This window comes from Zeus faber (assembly GCF_960531495.2).
Source record: "Zeus faber genome assembly, chromosome: 5".
In the NCBI taxonomy this organism is placed as follows: domain Eukaryota; kingdom Metazoa; phylum Chordata; class Actinopteri; order Zeiformes; family Zeidae; genus Zeus; species Zeus faber.
In genome coordinates, this window is record NC_137192.1 from 14,503,333 (window position 1) to 14,521,919 (window position 18,587).

At 41.5% G+C, this 18,587-nt stretch overlaps 2 protein-coding genes across 2 annotated transcripts; one reads left to right on the top strand and one right to left on the bottom strand.

Annotated features, from left to right (window-relative positions):
• Positions 1 to 649: 649 nt before the first annotated feature.
• Positions 650 to 13,107, bottom strand: frs3 (fibroblast growth factor receptor substrate 3). Its single transcript, XM_080000358.1, has 6 exons — positions 13,082 to 13,107; positions 11,578 to 11,666; positions 9,304 to 9,490; positions 9,021 to 9,182; positions 2,247 to 2,368; positions 650 to 2,151 (listed from the first exon to the last, which is right to left on the bottom strand). The coding sequence occupies exons 2-6, from the start codon at positions 11,641 to 11,643 to the stop codon at positions 832 to 834; spliced, it is 1,857 nt and encodes a 618-aa protein (XP_079856484.1). The 5' UTR covers positions 11,644 to 11,666; positions 13,082 to 13,107; the 3' UTR covers positions 650 to 831.
• Positions 13,108 to 16,500: 3,393 nt separating this feature from the next.
• tspo (translocator protein) lies at positions 16,501 to 18,482 on the top strand. The gene is made up of 4 exons (XM_080000370.1): positions 16,501 to 16,616; positions 16,697 to 16,992; positions 17,607 to 17,745; positions 18,010 to 18,482. Exons 2-4 carry the CDS (start codon positions 16,823 to 16,825, stop codon positions 18,181 to 18,183), a joined length of 483 nt encoding a protein of 160 aa, XP_079856496.1. The 5' UTR covers positions 16,501 to 16,616; positions 16,697 to 16,822; the 3' UTR covers positions 18,184 to 18,482.
• Positions 18,483 to 18,587: the final 105 nt, after the last annotated feature.

Genomic DNA, 18,587 nt, shown 5'->3' on the forward strand with positions numbered 1-18,587 from the left:
CACGTCTCTTCTAACTTTAGTTTGTACCTTTCATTATGATTATGACAAAAACGTACAATTCCATAGGATTGTGTGCAAAACTTAATGAAGGCATACAGAAACAACCAGTAATGGTCTGCTTCTCCTACAAGCCACAATGGTAGAGTTAGGTGCTTGTGAAATGAGGTATGAATAGTGCCTGCTGTGTTCAACAAAGCCTTTCATCTTTTCAACAACTGCCCGATGGCGAAAGAGAAAACTATGAGAAGTCAACATTCTCATATATGTAATCATCGGATGAGAAGTAAATAATCAAAACGACAACATTGATGAATGCAAATGGGTGGAAGAATTTAAACTTGGAAAAAAAAAAAAACCAAAAAAAAACAAAACAAAAAAAAAAAAACATGGCATTGACTATTTCCACTGAACACCGACGTCTCTGGTCTGAGTCACGGCTCAGCTTCACAGTCAAACTTTTAACCAATGCAAAAAAATATCGGGTTCAATGATGAATCCAGAAAATAGTAGTTGCATTAATTACTGCATTATTCAAAAAGCTTCGCACCACATCTAATAAATAACACACAATAAATGGCAATTTCTCCTAACTTCTCAGAGCTTCCTTAATTTTTTTTTTTCAATAAATTTCTAATTAGGTACCTGTTCTGTATTAGTTGGGTCAAAAGTCAAATGAATGAATGACAGTGAAGGGTCCAGTGTGCTAAAATGAGGATTAGCCTGCCCAAGCAAGCTCTTCATCCTCAATTGAATCCCCCCCATTTACCTTTTGATTTGCTGTCCTTGTCTGTTTTTTTTTTTTTCTTTTTTTTTTTTTTATCTTAACACCATTTACAGAGGCAGGTCTGTGCTGTTGTGGCGAGTCTTTCTGGAAGTCCCATCATCCCTGGGAAGAGCTTTCTGCAAGTTGGACATGGCAGCCGTCTTCTTTAAATCGATCACTGCGTAGAACTCACTGTGCCGGGGAGCCTGTTGGCCACATTTTTGGGGTGGTGGGCGCTGGTGCTGTGGTTGGGACTGTGCACCCCCGCTGCTAAGGGCTTGACAGGGTGGCTCTCCCTCTAGGTCAACCTGGATGTAGTTCAGCTGCCGTGATGGAGGCATATGGCCATGCTCACAACCTCCAACCCCTGCCCCTGAACGTCTGCGAAAATCAAAGCTAAATATTCGACCCCCTCTGTCTGACTGGCATGGCTGGGTGTGTGGAGGGCAAGGGTGTCGAAGCCGAGAGGGCTGCACCTGCTCTGTATTGACATAGTTCTGTAGGGCATCTCTGTGGATTCCCCTGCCTTCCTGGTGGTAACCATTCGGTGTTCCGGGCCCTTCCGAGAACTCATACTCATCAAAGTCTTCCTCCTCCTCCTCGTATTCCTCTTCATCTTGATCATCGTCTTCCTCTTCCTGGTCTTCATCTCGTTGCAGGGCACTATACTCCCACACTGGGGGCAGAGAGGGTAGGTTCTCATAGTTGAGCAGAGTTGTCCGACGATGACCTCCACCCATGCCCCTTTCACAAGGGTAGCCCTGCGGGGGAAGGGACGACGACGGGCCGTGGGAATGTGTGTGGAGAAGCGAGTGGGAGTGACTATCCCCTGTACTGCTGCTGCTACTCGAACCCACAGACTGGGACACACTGCTGGGACTGAGTCTTTGCTTTCGAACACCTCTCAAGCCATTGATGTTCTCATAGGTGAGCTGGCTGTTCTGGCAGCCCTCTTGGTGTTCATGGCCTGGATGTCGGTGCATGAGGTGGTGAAAATGATGGTAAGAGTGTGAATTGCACATGTGCATAGGAGGCTCATCTCCTTCTGTCTCTGAGCCTGTTGCACCCTCTACAGGCTGAAGGTTATGAGGATTGTGCCCGTGTCGCTCCCTTTCTCTCTCCCGCTCCAGCAGATGGCGCTGTGCTGGAGTGGGACCCAGCATGAATTTGACCTCCTGTGAGGACGGCTGTAAGTACACCTGAGGATCTTTATGTTCCTCTATGGGGCAGCAACGCATGTTTGATTGCATGTTTCCTTGGCCCCCAACCGGCATGGCTCCTCGCGATGTCTCAGGAAAGGAGCTGGGCCGCACTTCAGGAAGGGAGTGCACGCAGTGACGCATAGATAGATCTCCCTCCATACTGACAGTATTCACGTAGGTATGGGCCTGTGGGAAACACAAGACATAAGATTAACATATTGAACTGATCAAGGCAATCACCCATTAAAAAAAAAAAAAAAAGCCTGAATAGTCTCCCTTACCTGGTCTTCCAAGCCCATGAGGCTTTGGCCATGATCATCAGCAATGGAGGGCTGTGAGGAATCACCTCTGATTGGATAACCAGGATATCCATTGGGAAAACCCGGGACAGGAAATGCTGGAGCTATAGGCGTATTCATCAATATACACACTGTAATTACTTGAGTACTGTGGACCAATTCTAATTTCATGTATCTTATCCTAATTTCCTAAATGTCTTACTTTAAGCAGTATGAATCTAACTACACAATGACCACTCAGGCCTCACATCTATGGACGCCATTTCAGTCAATATTAAATATATACATATATATATAAATAAATAAGCTTATGAAATAAACACATTTTGGTATTTTTTAGTATTTTTAGAGCTTATTGTGCGTAATCACCAGGTGTCATGACATTTCACTGCATATATGTATGACTGTATGTATATGTATGTGACAAATAATCTCTTGAACTTGAACTTGAACCCCGGAAAATTTTGACAATAAATAAATAAATAAATAAATAAATGTGAATAAATGAATAATAAATGAGTAAATATAGTTCAATAAATAAATCATTTTTTATTTTAAAAAGGCAATTTTTCGAGGAATTTGTTTATTTCAGGGGACTTTTATTTCATAATTCCACATTTATTTATTTATGGGACTTTTATTTCATAAAGCCACTTTTATTTAATTCATGGCACTTTTATTTCGAAATACCATATTTCCAATCCTCATATGCAAATTAATGGGGCATGGTGACCTAACAGATATAGAGCAGAAAGACAGGGAAGTGGGAACACCAGCGGTGCCATTGGCACTATCTTACGCAACAGTGGTGGTTGCTGGGAGCTGGTTCGAGCCAGGGGCTGGTAGGAAGCGAGCCAGTCAAAATCGAGGGCCACCACCCGGTTACGCTTGACCAGTCGCACCCTGTACACCACATCCGACAGCTGTGCCAGCACAGTGCAAGGGCCAGCCCACTGGCCTTTCTTTCTCTCCAGACAGAACACCCACACCCAGGTCCCCGGTGCAAAGTCTGTTTTCCAAGCAACGGGAGTCGTAGGCCCGCTTCTGTCGGGACCCGGCGTTACTCTGCACTCCCACAGCGCTTATGTTTGGACACAAGCTGCGTACCCCAGTCCAGTTGGTGTTTGGGCCGCCCCCGTAGCTGGCAGTGCAGATGAGACCGGCCTGGGCTACCGCCACAACCTCCGTGAAAGGCTACGGGAGCTGCGCAGGTTGACCAGGCAAGCCTTAACGGACTCCCGTTGCCGGGGACCCTGGTGTGGGTCTACTGTCGGAGAGAAAGAAGGGCCTCTCCCCCAAGCTGTTAAGCCAGTGGGGCGGCCCTTGCATTGCACTGGACTGGAATAGCTGTTGGACAAGCTGTACAGGGTGCGGCTGGGCAACCCAAACAAAGTGGTGGCCCTCCACCATGACTGGCTTGCTCCCTACCGACCGCTGGCTTGAACCGAGGAGGTATCAGGAGCTGAGAACCAGCTCTGAGCAACCACTCCCAGTCCTACCACTGTTGCAAGGCTACCCCCTCTTTCCACTGGCTCTGAAACTATGAAATAACCACGCTCCATTCATTTGCATCTAAGGATTGGAAACAAGGCATTATGAAATGAAAGTTCCATGAAATAAATAAAAGTAGAATTATGAAGTAATAGTGCCACAAAGTAAATAAATGTGGAATTATGAAATAAAAGTCCCCTGAAATGAATAAGAAGTATTTTGAAAAATGTCCTTTTTAAAATAAATACTTATTTATTGATCTATATTTATTATTTATTTTTGTTTACTTATTTATATTTAAATATTTATTTATGGATTTATTTCATAGGCATATTTATGTATTTATTTAATATTGACTCAAATGGCGTTCCGTACACATCCAACCCTGGTGGCCACAGGTGTTTGTTCTTGAAGTAGTGGAAAGTTACTATTCACCGTCCATTTAACAGAACTGTGACTCTAATTTAGAGAGAGTTGACCGAGTCTTACACTCATTACTATTGTTGCTGTTTCTTTCTTGGTTTACATGTATCCAATAAAATATAATTAGATCTAAATATAATTTCATCACAAATGCAAGGCTGCAGGACGTTCCATAAAAAGACAGATTGACATCGAAATACAGCATTGCCAAACTAAAAGAGTTTAGGGAGCCTATTATAAAATTCCCTAGATGTTATTGAGGTTCCCTAAATGTAAATGGGTCTGTGATAGATTATTGTAAAAAAAATGTCTCTGTGGATTACAGCTCCAAAGTGTGAGGGTGGTAAGGAGTGTCCTTGTCACACTCCTTACCACCCTCAAGCTGCACGCGCTATAGAGAGACAAAATGGTCCGCAAAACAATAAACTTGATAAACAACTAGTCACTCTTCACTTCACTTCTCACTCACTTTTTTCCTTCTATTTGTCCTGCCTACAGACTGCCACTACAAACGGAGTGCACAAAAAAAGGATATAAATGGAGTGTACAAAAAAAAATAAAGAACCACTCATTAGCCGTCATTAGCTGAAAACAGCCAGTCAACTGAGATTCTTCATGTCGAGCAGTCGGTTTTGGGGTTTTTTTGCCCGTCATTGTGGGATAAAGGACAGGATAAAATAGATAGAAGCTTACAAAATGCACAGGGATAACATTTTAATGGGGAATTATAAATAAGGGGAATCATAAACCTAAATTATATATGAATCCCGACACGGATGCAAACACGGCTCTCCATGTGCCCAGAACAGCGTGCCGCTGCTCCAAGCAAAACAACTAAAAACAGTGTGGGAACGCGCCACGAAGGAACTGGGCACGACACATACACTCGTTAAAATTATCTTTGCGCGCATTAGTCGGGGAGGGAGGGTGATCGGGGAGAGAGTCGCAGCGAAAATGTACCAATTATGCACGGTTTTATTCCATACCATTCCATATGCACTTGTTTCATTCCATAAGGAGAAGTAAAATAAAATAAAAAACTAAAATAAAAACACACCATTGGCGTGCCAATTGCGGGCACCCATCACTCAGACAGGTAGGATTACACCAGAAGACAATTAAAATACCTTGCAGTGTCACACTCAAATGTAATTTCATGTAAACGCTGTTTTATTTTCCCCATGGGCTAATTAACATTATTAAAAACATTTTTTAATCATTTCCATGGATGACGCTCGCTGAATTGTATTATTATTATTATGGTTATTATTATTGTTAGTAAAGCTTTGTGCTGTAAAATTTACAAGCCAGATCTGCTCAGGCCCTGGCTGATGAAGACTGGCCCACCATCTCGTCAAGTGACTACGCCAACGAGAAGCTGCTCAAAAGGAAGTTGAACCTCCTGCTGGCCAGGTTTTGCTGATGACCCACACAGCTGTGAACTGACAAAGATTCATGCCTCTCGCAGCAACTAGTCTATGGCTCCTAGAGATGTGGAATAAGCTCCTCATCGGGACCCCTGGATACTGCTGATTATCACAGCCATCATGGGAACTTTCCTTGGTGTATTTAAGCAACTGGGACTCGTCATCTCTGTGTATCTGACTGTGGAGTGGCGTATTTTCCATTCAACCTGTATTGTATGATTTTGATTAGTTAATTTCCCTACCCTCAGATATGTACTAGCACAAGTAGTTAATCAGCTACAGATGCTGCCCATTTTTCCATCCCAGTGGTAGAAGGCGTGTATTGGATTTATGGGTCAGCAGCCTATGATTATCTTGCTGTGGGATTGAGTGGGATATACACTTGTGCTCACAAGTTTACATACCCTGGGAGAATTTATGATTTCTTGGCCATTCTTCAGAGAATATGAATGATAACACAAAAACCTTTCTTCCACTCATGGTTAATGGTTGGGTGAAGCTATTTATTGGCAAACAACTGTGTTTACTCTTTTTAAATCAAAATGACAAAAGAAAGTACCCAAATGACCCTGATCAAAAGTTGACGTACCCCAGTTGTTAATACCGTGTATTGCCCCCTTTAACATCAATGATCCACATTGTGGATGATAAAGTTGTGGTGGTGACTTTGACGTGATAACATGCACAAAAGTTGACACAAACCGGTTTGAATGGCTAATCAAGGTTCCCATCCCCACCTGTGACCTGTTTGTTTGTAATTAGTGTGTGTGTATAAAAGTGAGTTTCTGGGCTTCTGACAGACCATTGCATCCTTCATGCAGTGCTGCACAGACGTTTCTGGATTCTGAGTCATGGGGAAAGCAAAAGAATTGTCAAAGGATCTGCGAGAAAAGGTAATTGAACTGCATAAAACAGGAAAGGGGTATAAAAAGATATCCAAGGAATTGAGAATGCCAATCAGCAGTGTTCAAACGCTGATTAAGAAGTGGAAAATGAGGGATTCTGTTGAAACCAAACCACGGTCAGGTAGACCAGTAAAGATTTCAGCCACAACTGCCAGGAAAATTGTTCGAGATGCAAAGAAAAATCCACAAATAACTTCAGCTGAAATACAGGACTCTCTGAAAAATTGTGGTGTGGCCGTTTCAAGATGCACAATAAGGAGGCACTTGAAGAAAAATGGGCTGCATGGTCCAATCGCCAGAAGAAAGCCATTTCTGCGCAAGTATCCCGCTTAAATTACGCCAAACAGCACAGAGACAAGCCTCAAAACTTCTGGAACAAAGTAATTTGGAGTGATGAGACCAAAATTTAACTTTTTGGCCACAACCATAAACGTTACATTTGGAGAGGAGTCAACAAGGCCTATGATGAAAGGAACACCATTTCTACTGTGAAACACGGAGGTGGAACACTGATGTTTTGGGGATGTGTGAGCTACAAAGGCACAGGAAACTTGGCCAAAATTGATGGCAAGATGAATGCAGCATGTTATCAGAAAATACTGGAAGAAGATTTGCACTCATCAGCCCGGAAGCTGCGCATGGGACGTTTTTGGACATTCCAACATGACAATGATCCAAAACACAAGGCCAAGTCGACCTGTCATTGGCTACAGCAGAACAAAGTGAAGGTTCTGGAGTGGCCATCTCAATCTCCTGACCTCAATATCATTGAGCCACTTGGGGGACATCTCAAACGTGCAGTTCATGCAAGACAGCCCAAGAACTTACAGGAACTGGAGGCTTTTTGCCAAGAAGAATGGGCAGCTTTGCCATCTGAGAAAATAAAGAACCTCATCCACAACTACCACAAAAGACTTCAAGCTGTCATTGATGTTAAAGGGGGCAATACACGGTATTAACAACTGGGGTATGTAAACTTTTGAACAGGGTCATTTTGGTACTTTCTTTTGTCATTTTGATTTAAAAAGAGTAAACACAGTTGCTTGCCAATAAATAGCTTCACCCAACCATTAACCATGAGTGAAGGAAAGGTTTTTGTGTTATTCATATTCTCTGAAGAATGGCCAAGAAATCATAAATTCTCCCAGGGTATGTAAACTTGTGAGAACAAGTGTATTGGCTCAGTCACGTAGTTCCAGAAATGCGTGTACTATTGACTATAACATCAATGTCAGACTTATTTAAAAAGTCTGAAAGAGGATACAGACCACTCTGCAGATGCAGAACACACAAAAAGTCAGTCCTGTTGGTCAAGACCAGTTGGTGTGCTTGTGCACACCTAAAGGATTCTCTCATCCTTGAGACAAATCACATCTATCACCGCTACCGCAGGTATGTCTCTCCGAAATCCAGAATTCACTTTTACAAGACTCATCACCTTAGAGACCCAAGCAGCCCATGACCATCTCCGAGCATCTGAAGGGGGGACTTGTGTAGTTGAGTGTTGTATTTTTGTGATTGACTATAACGCTAGTGATTGTGACCGTGATATTGATAGAATGATTTATAACTTTGTGATTCCCATTTATCATGTTTGACTTATGGTTAATCACTAGTTAGTTTATTGATTGTCACATTATGAAACCAATCACACATATGCCATGACAATATATGCAATATATCTAACAAATTAGAACTTAATCTTTTAGATACCTGTGTATGCCAATCTAGGTTTTTTTTCCCCTTAGTGCCATCAAGGGTTTTTCCTAAATGCGTGGCATATATTTATCGCTTTTTACTTTTACTTGAAGATGTAGTTCAACTTCTGTCTGTAATTTCTATCACTATCTATCATTTTCTTGTGCATCAGTCTCTCCAGGCTAGTGGAATAACTCTTACGCCTCTTTATGAAGTGAGATGATTTGACCGCATATTTTTAACTTAAGTCTGGTGTCAACACTTTATAACTTTTCGCTGACTTAATGTATTCCATGTCAATCAGGAAAACGCATTCATAAGCAAATATTATAATTTGTATAGTGGTTTTCCTTTAAGGGATAAAAGGGGAAGATGTAAAAGCACCTATTCTAGTTTCAAATATTGTATATCGATTTCCTAAATTATTTTACGTGGATTTCTTACTTGAAGCTGTATAATTGTAACAACAAAACAGCCATTTAGGGATTATATCCACACCTTGTTGCCACAGGTGAGTTACTATTCACCCTCCATTGAACAGAACAGAATAAAACGTCTTGTTTTGCTCTGTTAGTATATGTCTATCTATTAAAACAATATATATTACTATCTGTTCCCTTTGTACATGTATATAATTCCATCAAACCTCATTTGAACTTCATTGAAGACCAAATTTGCTTCCACAGTCCTAATTGTTAAAAACAAATACAATGAATTGAGAGCTGCAACACTGAATTGCCACGGGTACTCGTTTTTCTATGTACTATTATATTTGTGTATGTGTGTTTGTGTTGAGGTGTATTAAGACTCACTGTTGGGAGTCTGTGGTGTGCGAGGCATATCCATCTCTGTCGTGTGACCGCTTCGGGCCATCATCATCGACTCCTCCACAACATTAATGCTATTACACTGCATCAGCTCCTGGAGCAGATTGAAGATCTCTTCTGCCCGTGAACACTTGAAAGCAAAGATTCCTAGCCAAAAAAATAAATTACAGACAATTACTGGTAAGATAACCCAAGGAGATGCATAATCTCCGGCTGTCATAGTCATATTAAAATAATTCGTTTTATAACAAGTGAATTGATGACTTACCCTGCCCAGTCTGACAGCGGCGGCCGCTCTCAAAGGAGAAGAGGTTGGAGTCGTAGCCATAGCGGCGCAGACACAGGTAGGGCCACCGGATGGCATCTCTTTTGCGTGTGTGAAGAATGAGCTCTGTTTGTGTGAGCTCCATCGTCCCAGAACCCAGTTCATTGCCCTCATCATCTACATTGGTGACCTATCAGCACAGGAAAAAATATATTATTGACCAAATCTAAAAGGGATAACTAGATATGGTATACCCTACAGGGGCTACACAGTGAAAGCAAATTTGAAAGGATAGGAACTTAAGTTTTAACCAATTTATGGTTTGTGTCAGTTTACCTTTTTGGTAATATGAGCTTTATATCCAGTGACACTATATTTTACCATGGACTAGGTGAATACGCCATTCTTATTGGCAGGAGGGATTTTAATTCTGCACATGTAATGCTTAACAAATTGTACAATATCTGAATTTAATCAATAGCGCAGTGCTGGGACTATAAAATACATTGTTGTTCAAGTTCAAGTTCAAGAGATTATTTGTCACATACATATACATACAGTCATACATATATGCAGTGAAATGTCATGACACCTGGTGATTACGCACAATAAGCTCTATTAATACTAAAAAATTTGGTCATTACTAAAATGTCTCCTATTTGCTGAAGTAGTAGAATAATGTCAGGGCCCAACCCTAACTTTGAAAGGTGGTTGCCAGGCTGGAAACCAGGCATCAGCTTTTGGTTGCCGAAACTGAAATTATGGTTGCCATTTTTAGTCAACTTATATTTTGAGTCATTAAGATACTATGCAGTTATACAGTACGTCAGCTTAATAATGAAAATGTGACATAAAATAATGTTTTAAAGCCAACCAATTTTTTTGTAGTTAGTGTTATATCTGATACTTTATAGAATTGTAATGTTCAAAGGGAAGAAACCTAAGTCAAGACAGACAAGAGCTGTGATAACACTAACTCCTCCGGTCACACTAAGCCTGTGTGTGTGTGTGTGTGTTTGTCTCTCTCTTATACCTGCATGTATATGCTCACCACACAGACAATAAGAATCTCAACAGTCCTGTTTGCCCCCTAATTTTAACAATGGTAAATTCTAATTAGTATCTTTCCATTTAAAAGTAGCTCTCCACCAGATGTGGTTTGAGTCATGCTCATTATGAATGCTGTCTGTCTACAAAGATAAGAACTGGTTATTGTATTGTAATGGCTATAAGTTGACAAATTTAGTATACAGGGATACAAACACATGTATGGTGACGAAAGGTCTGAAATATACTTATGGTGGTAGCTGACAGTTTTTCGGGTTCCCATGAAGACAACACTCCCGACACAAATTACAGTGTTCAGAGCCCCTGAACGCAGCATCACTTTGGAACGCTTTCAACCGGAGGCTAGAGCCGTGTCCACGTGTCCACCGTAATATCAGAGAACAAGCTCACTAGTTAATCGATCACGGATGGCGTCGTTCTCTTGGACAGTGAAAAAAAATTAAAAAAAAAAATGCTCAAATGGGTATCCATGGGTCGCCACACCCCACCACCCCAAAATAACCTAAGTCTTCGGATCATTTTGGACGATTCACATACCTCACCCGAATTTACGTGGGGAAAAAAAGCCACTATAGTAACCTTGCTCTACTGCTGTTAACTGGTGCCTTTGTGTACCGGTGTGCACGTGAGTAAACACACATAACAGTAAACGCACATGCAGCGTTTTGGTTCAGACTGTAACAGCAATATTTAAATATCACTTGTGCAACAAATGTATTTATTTTGAGGTGCACGTTTTGCAGGTATCTCACTTTTTATGTGAAAAAGTGGTTGTCAAAGGGGGCAACCAGAGGCCACGAAATGGTTGCCAATTGAATCAATCTGGCTGCAGAGGGCAACCGGGCAACTGTTACTGAATGCCCTGAATGCTCCATTGCATATCAGTCACTTGTTGGCTAGCCATACTATGGAAGTCATACTTATTTCCAGAGAAATAGTGGCAGAAAAATGTGTGAATTTGGAGAAAGAATTGCCCCTGAAATATATACAACTGCCAACACTTTGAGCTTTGGCAAAAGGCCAAGTTGTAAGTGGGATAAGCCCTTACTAGGTGAGAAATGTAATGAGAAAAAAAAATGTACAACATGGATTGCCATGTGGTTTATCCCTTACTTAAGTGCTTTAATCGGCAGATTGTTATGATGAAAGATCTTATAGTAACTGATATAAGAAGCAAGAAATGCATCTGAATATCGTTCTAGGCTTTACCTTAAATTTAGTGAGATGGTTATCTCGGATGGGGTCTCTGTATAGACAGCTCCAACAGCTCCCCATAGCTTCAGCAGGCCAGCTGAAACCTACCAGGGATCAAGCAAAAATAGTAATTAATGATTCCGAATAGAGAACTTTAAACTACATATTGATCCAAACAAAGCAGGCTGTTCCAAAAGCACCAAGCTCTGATCTTACTCAGTCCAGGCCATCGGTGGAAAGGGATTTGCGTTTCAATCCCAGGATCCTCTACTGGGCATCATTGTTATGAGCGGACCAACAGGTTGGATTGACATCTGTGGGAGCGGCACAATTTTCTCCCTCCTAAAGCATTCAAGCAATGTCATTTCACACAATGCAGCTTTTGGAACATTTTTTTTTTAAGACATTAACCTTTACTATAGATTAACAACAGCAAATATCTAACTAAACCGGATGTCCAATTTTAACAGGATTACTTTAATAGGGCACACTAAATGTCATGTCAAAACCTAGTGTATATGTAGTCTTAAAATAATTACTGTTCAACCCTAGAGTGTCTAATAACCAACAAATCCTGAATTCATTCCATGAAGGTATTCCCTGATTAGAGGCGCCTTTTCAATTGTATCTGTCTTGAATCTTGGTGATCATTTGAACTTCAGAATTAAATTTCACAGCAAAAGCCGGTAAAATGTGCCGGATCAATAGTAGACTGGACGATATATTGTTATATTATCAATATTGTGATATGATTGTAGATGTCGTCTGGCATTTCTGTTGTCATAATGTTCCAATATTGTTAACTGTTGTCATCGGGGCTGCATTTACAGTGAAGTAATGCCATTTTCTGAACTTCACACTGTTCTAGCTGACCTGCTTGCTCATCTATTCACGTGTGTGTAAATATGTCATAAAAGCACCAATCAACACACCCCCAAATAAGATAGATAAGGGTCATTACGCAATCATCCTAAAAATAACAACAAAAAAGACAAATTGGCAATATACAGCAAACCTAAAAAAATAACACAAAAAATAGAAGATTTGGCAATACACAATGAACCAAAAAATATTAACAACGAACTTCTGTATCGACAATATGGAGGTATTTGTTGTGTGTGTGTGTGTGTGTGTGTGTGTGTGGTGACATTTGATTTAGTCACTATCGCCCGGTATCCCTGTACTGTATGTATCTGACAGGCGACAACACAACCCTTCATCATTACATCTCAACTCGACATCTTTTCTTCTTGTTATTCCCACGCTGCTTTTTTCTCCACATATTTGCTTGATAAACAAAATAACAACACCGCAGTGTGTTGTCGGAGGCCTGGCTGGAGTTCACCAGTACAGACTGGGAGAGAGACCTGGAGAACCAGCAGGCTAAAGGCGGTTAGAGCCCACATCCCCAGCCCAGTTATAGCACACACCACGGGTTACAACTGTACAGGATTAGTCCATTCACTGCTGAAGGGCTAGCTGGCTAGCAGCTAGCCGCTAGCGGGCTAGTCTTACTCACATGTTTGGCACGGATTGTTTTCCTCCCTGTTTAGCACGGAGCACCGAGCTGCTGCTGCTGCTGCTGCTGCTGCTAGCGGCCGAACGGCGTGGTGAGGGCGACCGAACGCTGTTTCACGCCCCCCTGCCGCAGCCCGGGCCTCGGTGTGACATTTCCCGAGCAGCGGGGTGAAAGTTCAGCCAGACGACGAGGCTTCTAGAGCGGCGAGAAGAAGCTCTCTGAACGCTGGAGGACCGAGCCGAGGCAAGGGGTGGCCAAACTGGGGTCTGCGGCCCCCCGAGGAGTTCGCAGCGAAATCCTTTTTAGATTTATGTATTTATTGATGTTGCATGTTATATTTAACATACATGTGTTTTATTATCACATCGCATTATGTGTGTGTATATAGTTCAAGTTCAAGAGATTATTTGTCACATACATATACATACAGTCATACATATATGCAGTGAAATGTCATGACACCTGGTGATTACGCACAATAAGCTCTAAAAATACTAAAAAATACCAAAATGTGCGTAATCGACACAAGGTGCTCGCGCAGGCAGCCGCAAGGGGAGGCCCCACAATCGCGAATCTGGGTCCTATAATTATATAATAGAATTAATTGACTGTGTTGTATTAAATATACATTTAAATCCTCCTTAAGGTAATTTTAAATAGCATTACATTATTTATTCTTACGACCAGACAGAGAATGCAGTGCAAGGAAAACATACTTGAAGAAAACACAATTCAAACTATGAATATTAACATTTCAAAAATAGGTAGCAGCATTTGCTAAAATATGTTCTATTTCATATTTGAAATCCATGGGATTAAAGATGAAATCTGACAAGATTAATATCAATCCCAACAAGTAAATGCCTTCACAGCTTTGTAAAAAAAAAAAAAAAAGGTGCATTAGTTAAAAGGTCCCGTTGTGTTGTGGGTACTGATGTGACATCTCCTGCTGAGAGCGATGAATCCAGGGCTGTTCATGAGAGCGTAGATGCGCCCGACTCTTACAGCGTGGAGAATCATTACTGTTTTGTGATTTGCCAGTTCCGCTGTTAATCCGTTAATGCGCTCCTCTACCTGTTGGCCGCCCAAAAACAAAAAAAAAGAGTTGATGTTAAATTGGTGCCATTTCAAGTCGTAGATTGTAAATGGAAGTAAAACTGTGCTCTTAAACTTTCCAGAGCCAAAGATTTATGATTCAGCAATTGCCTCAGAAGAATGCATGCAAGATGTATAGGTATGTGACAAATAATCTCTTGAATTTGAAGATTTAGGCCATCAGCAACAAGCGCCCGCGTGTCACAATGTGTGCGCTGTGTCCATCACCAGTATATTTATATATATGTATATATATAAATTATATTATCGTTTCATTATATAATAAAAAATATGATTAAAGCATCAAGTAAACACAATTTTATATCATAGTGATTAATACTCATATGAGCAGAACATCTCCGCTGTTTTTGTGTGTATGACTGTGACTATGACTTTTTTTTTTGATTGTTGTTGTTGTTGTTTAACTTTCTCTGTCATCGTGACATCAGCCAAGCCACAAGCCCACAATGTAAGAGAAAGGGTCCAAGAACGTACAGTATGGGGACACGGATATCCACACATTTCAGCCATCTAGTTTGAAGTTCACGTTAGAAACATAATAGATCGATGCACAGCCAAAGATGTCTTGCTGCTATTGCGGGTGGACATATAATAAAGCAAGAAGGGTCTGTATTCAAAGTAGGCGGTTGAGGTTTTTATCATGTTTTTTTTTTTCAAAAACAAATGGAAACAATTACAGAACTCCCTTTGGACGCAAATACAGAATATTTAGAACGTCACTGCATGTTGCAACACTCCTTTGCTGTTGATACAAACCAAATTGCTGTACATAAACATCAAAACAGCCAGTAAAAGTAACTTGCTAATGAAACATACTTGACATTGGTTTCTCCCAATATAATTAAATGACACTGAAAATAAAATGCTCGCTGACACAATCTGAGGCTTGTAACAAATCACCTTCATTTTGATTATTTTTCTTTTTAATGTGCAGTGTGTAGAATTGACGGAACGCTCTTGGCAGAAAATGAATAAAATATTCGTAAGTATGTTTGAATTAGTGTACAATAATCCCATGAAAATAAGAATCATTGTGTTTTTTCATTAACTTAGAATGAGACCTGTTTATCTACATAGGGAACGGGTCCTCTTTCACGGGGGCCGCCATGTTGCGCAGCTGTTTCTACGGTAGTCCGGACTGGACACACTAAATACTGGCTCTAAAGAGGGCTTTTGGCGTTTTTCTTGCTACGGAAGCCGCTATGTTGCACCGCCATGGGGAGGCGTTTTCAGTTGGCTGTGATCTGCAACCTCACTGCTAGATGCCAGTAAACTCTGCACACTTTAATGTTTTTTTTGAGGAATTGTTGATTTCCTAATTGTCTTTCTTGCTACCCAGTTCATTGAACCATACAAATAAATAGAATAAAAACAACAGGTTATTTTCTCCCAAAGATACCTGTTGTTTTATGAATTAAATGACTTTCTTTTAAAATAAAATTAAACAAATCATAATAAAATGTGCAAAAATGATCATGGCGGTCAACGTAAGAATGAACATTTTCTTTATCAGTTATTTGATTTGCATCGCACAAACTTTTCTTATTTTCTCTTCCAAACGATTAACATGTAAACAATGCACCTCGTGTCAATCACGCACATTTCAGTATTTTTAGAGCTTGCTGTGCGCAATCACCGGGTGTCATGACATTTCACTGCATACATGTATGACCGTATCTACATGTATGTGACAAACAATCACTTGAACTTGAACCACATATTAAATGAGCTACACCTTGTACTCATTGTTTATGTAGTTATTACAGTAGTCACGTGCTGTTGTTGCGTACCGTCTTCCGTATTTCTCGCCCCGCCCCCCCCCAATTTGCCTTCTGATGAACACGCTCATAACATAAAATAAAATAAAATAAAATAAAATAAAATAAAATAAAATAAAATAAAATGTCAGCCCAGTGGAGGTTCACGTTTATGCACGCTCCTTCCCTCGGCTTGGTTTCGTGACGCGCGCCGCCCGGTGCGTCATGCGTTAGACTCAAACCCGCCTCTGAAGACTTCGGGCGGGTTTTCCTCTGATGCGTTTATTTCCTATCTTCTTTTCACCCATTAAACGTTTCTAATTCATTCACCCGTTGTGTTTATTTGACACCGTTGTTCACCGCATTACTTCGTGCGTTGGCGTCAACCCCCGTCGCTGTTGTAACGTAAGGGCGACGGTCGTCGTCTCAGCCCTGCGTCCATGGTCGTGCGTCGTTTTCTCAAACGATAAAACGGGGCACACACGGGGCGTGTTCCCGGCGCGGAACCGGTCCTGCTGATACGGTGGCCGAGCCCTTTAAAGGAAACGACTATCACACGCCCGCAGCAGCGGAGACACTTTGCCCTAGTCACGGTTACATCAGTGCGCCGCTTACGAAACAGTGGGGGGGGGGGGTGTCACAGCCGCCGGCGTTAAGGAAAGGTACGCAATACAACAACCATCGTTCACTTGATTTGTGCACTGCAATGGTCATAAAGTCCACTCTCCCTCTTCCTCTTCAGGCGGAACGTCGCTCTTTACAATCCCGGCTCACTTTTTACACGTGAGGAACAGCCTTGGTCCGCTGTCCGGCACTGTGCGTCCGCCGAGGGCTCCTCTTTCTTCCCGAATCCTCCGCCGGGTCCGCGATGCTTGCCATGGTCGGACTGACGGCCCTCCCGCACCTGGGGGGGCTGTTGGGAGGCTACATTACACGCAAAGAGGTGAAGGTCTGGTATCCCACTCTGAAGAAACCATCCTGGCGACCCCCAAACTCTGCGTTTGCTGTGGTGTGGACCTGCCTGTACACTGGGATTGGGTCAGTCTCGTTTTTCCGAAAGCTTTCAATCGTATTATTAATTGGCCAATTAGGTCGGAGACCTGCTCCAACAGTTAGTTTAACAGTTTATTAACAAATCTTATTATATAAACAATGTATGCTTACTTGCACTATTTCCTATTTTTGAGAGTGTAAATTGTTGTCATAGGTATATTATTTATTGTAATTTCATTTTGTGTTTATTATTGCTTTTTGCTCGGATTTTTATTATTATTAATATTCTGGGCATTTTTCGTGCTAAAAGTGTCTGGAACACAACGATCACCGAGCCCACGGACATGGTAGGGGTCTCGGTAGCAGGAATTAAGTGAAAACAGCTGCAAATTTCCCGGAACTTGAAGAACGTCGGGTACCCCGATGAGTTAGTGGAGCGGGGCGCTTCCGGACCTCTGGGTGCTCGTTTGCCTTCGGAGGGCTGTGCTGTGCAGACCTGGCGGCTTCGCGTTGTGGTTACGCTTGTTCAGGCGTCAGATCGGAGGAGCCGACGCCGCGTTCAACGTGAACACGGAAGATTGTAACTCGTGCTGCGTTTAATCCATGGGATTTAGAGAAGTCGTGCACAAAAATGCCAATCATTTGTTAATGACTTTCAGGTATGGTTCCTACCTTGTATGGAGAGAGCTTGGAGGTTTTACTGAGGAAGCGCTCGTGCCCATGGGACTGTATGGGCTGCAGTTGGCTCTAAATTGGGCCTGGACACCCATCTTCTTCGGTGCACATAAACTGAAATTAGTAAGTGCCCCCCCCAGATGTTTCTTGGGATGAATGTCACATGCACCTTACTGTACATATCTGTATATATAGCCATATACATAACTCTATTCTTTTCTATTTTGTACCCCCACTTTGTATTATCTTTTTGAGTCTTATTTTATTTTTATTATTCTATTCACTAAATGCATTACGTATGTATGTGACAAATAAACCTATTGAATCTTGATGGAGCAATAATCCAAACCTATATTGAGTAAACATTCTTTCCCTGTTTCATTATAGGCACTGATTGAAATTGTGCTCCTTACTGGGACTGTCGGGGCCACCATGTTCTCCTGGTATCCCATCAGCCGCACAGCTACCCTGCTCATGTCTCCCTACTTGGCATGGCTGTGTCTCGCCACCTCCCTTAACTACTGCATATGGAGGGATAATGACGAGACGAAAGAGGAGTAGTAGGAAAGACTGTGGCCTGAAGAACCGAAGAATGTAAAAAATTAAAATTGCAGTTTGTCCAATAAAACAAATGTACATTTTATACATTGACAGAAAAATAAAATACAACATTCATAATTGCAAGTTCATTTAGATGTTGTTTTTTCACACAATGCAAAAGGAGTAATGTGGATTAAGGAAATGCAGGAATGTAAATATTTGGATAGCTTAGTCAGGGGGCAGGGGGACAAGAGGTTGTGCATCTCTTGGCTCCACTTAAAGTGCTCTTTGCAGTCCTGTTTTAAGAATTATATAAAGGATAATATAACATTGGTAGGAAAAAATGCTCATCTAAAATGATTATCATAATATAACTTAATTTGAGACACTAAATGCACCTCTCCATTTTGATTTGTCAAAAGCAT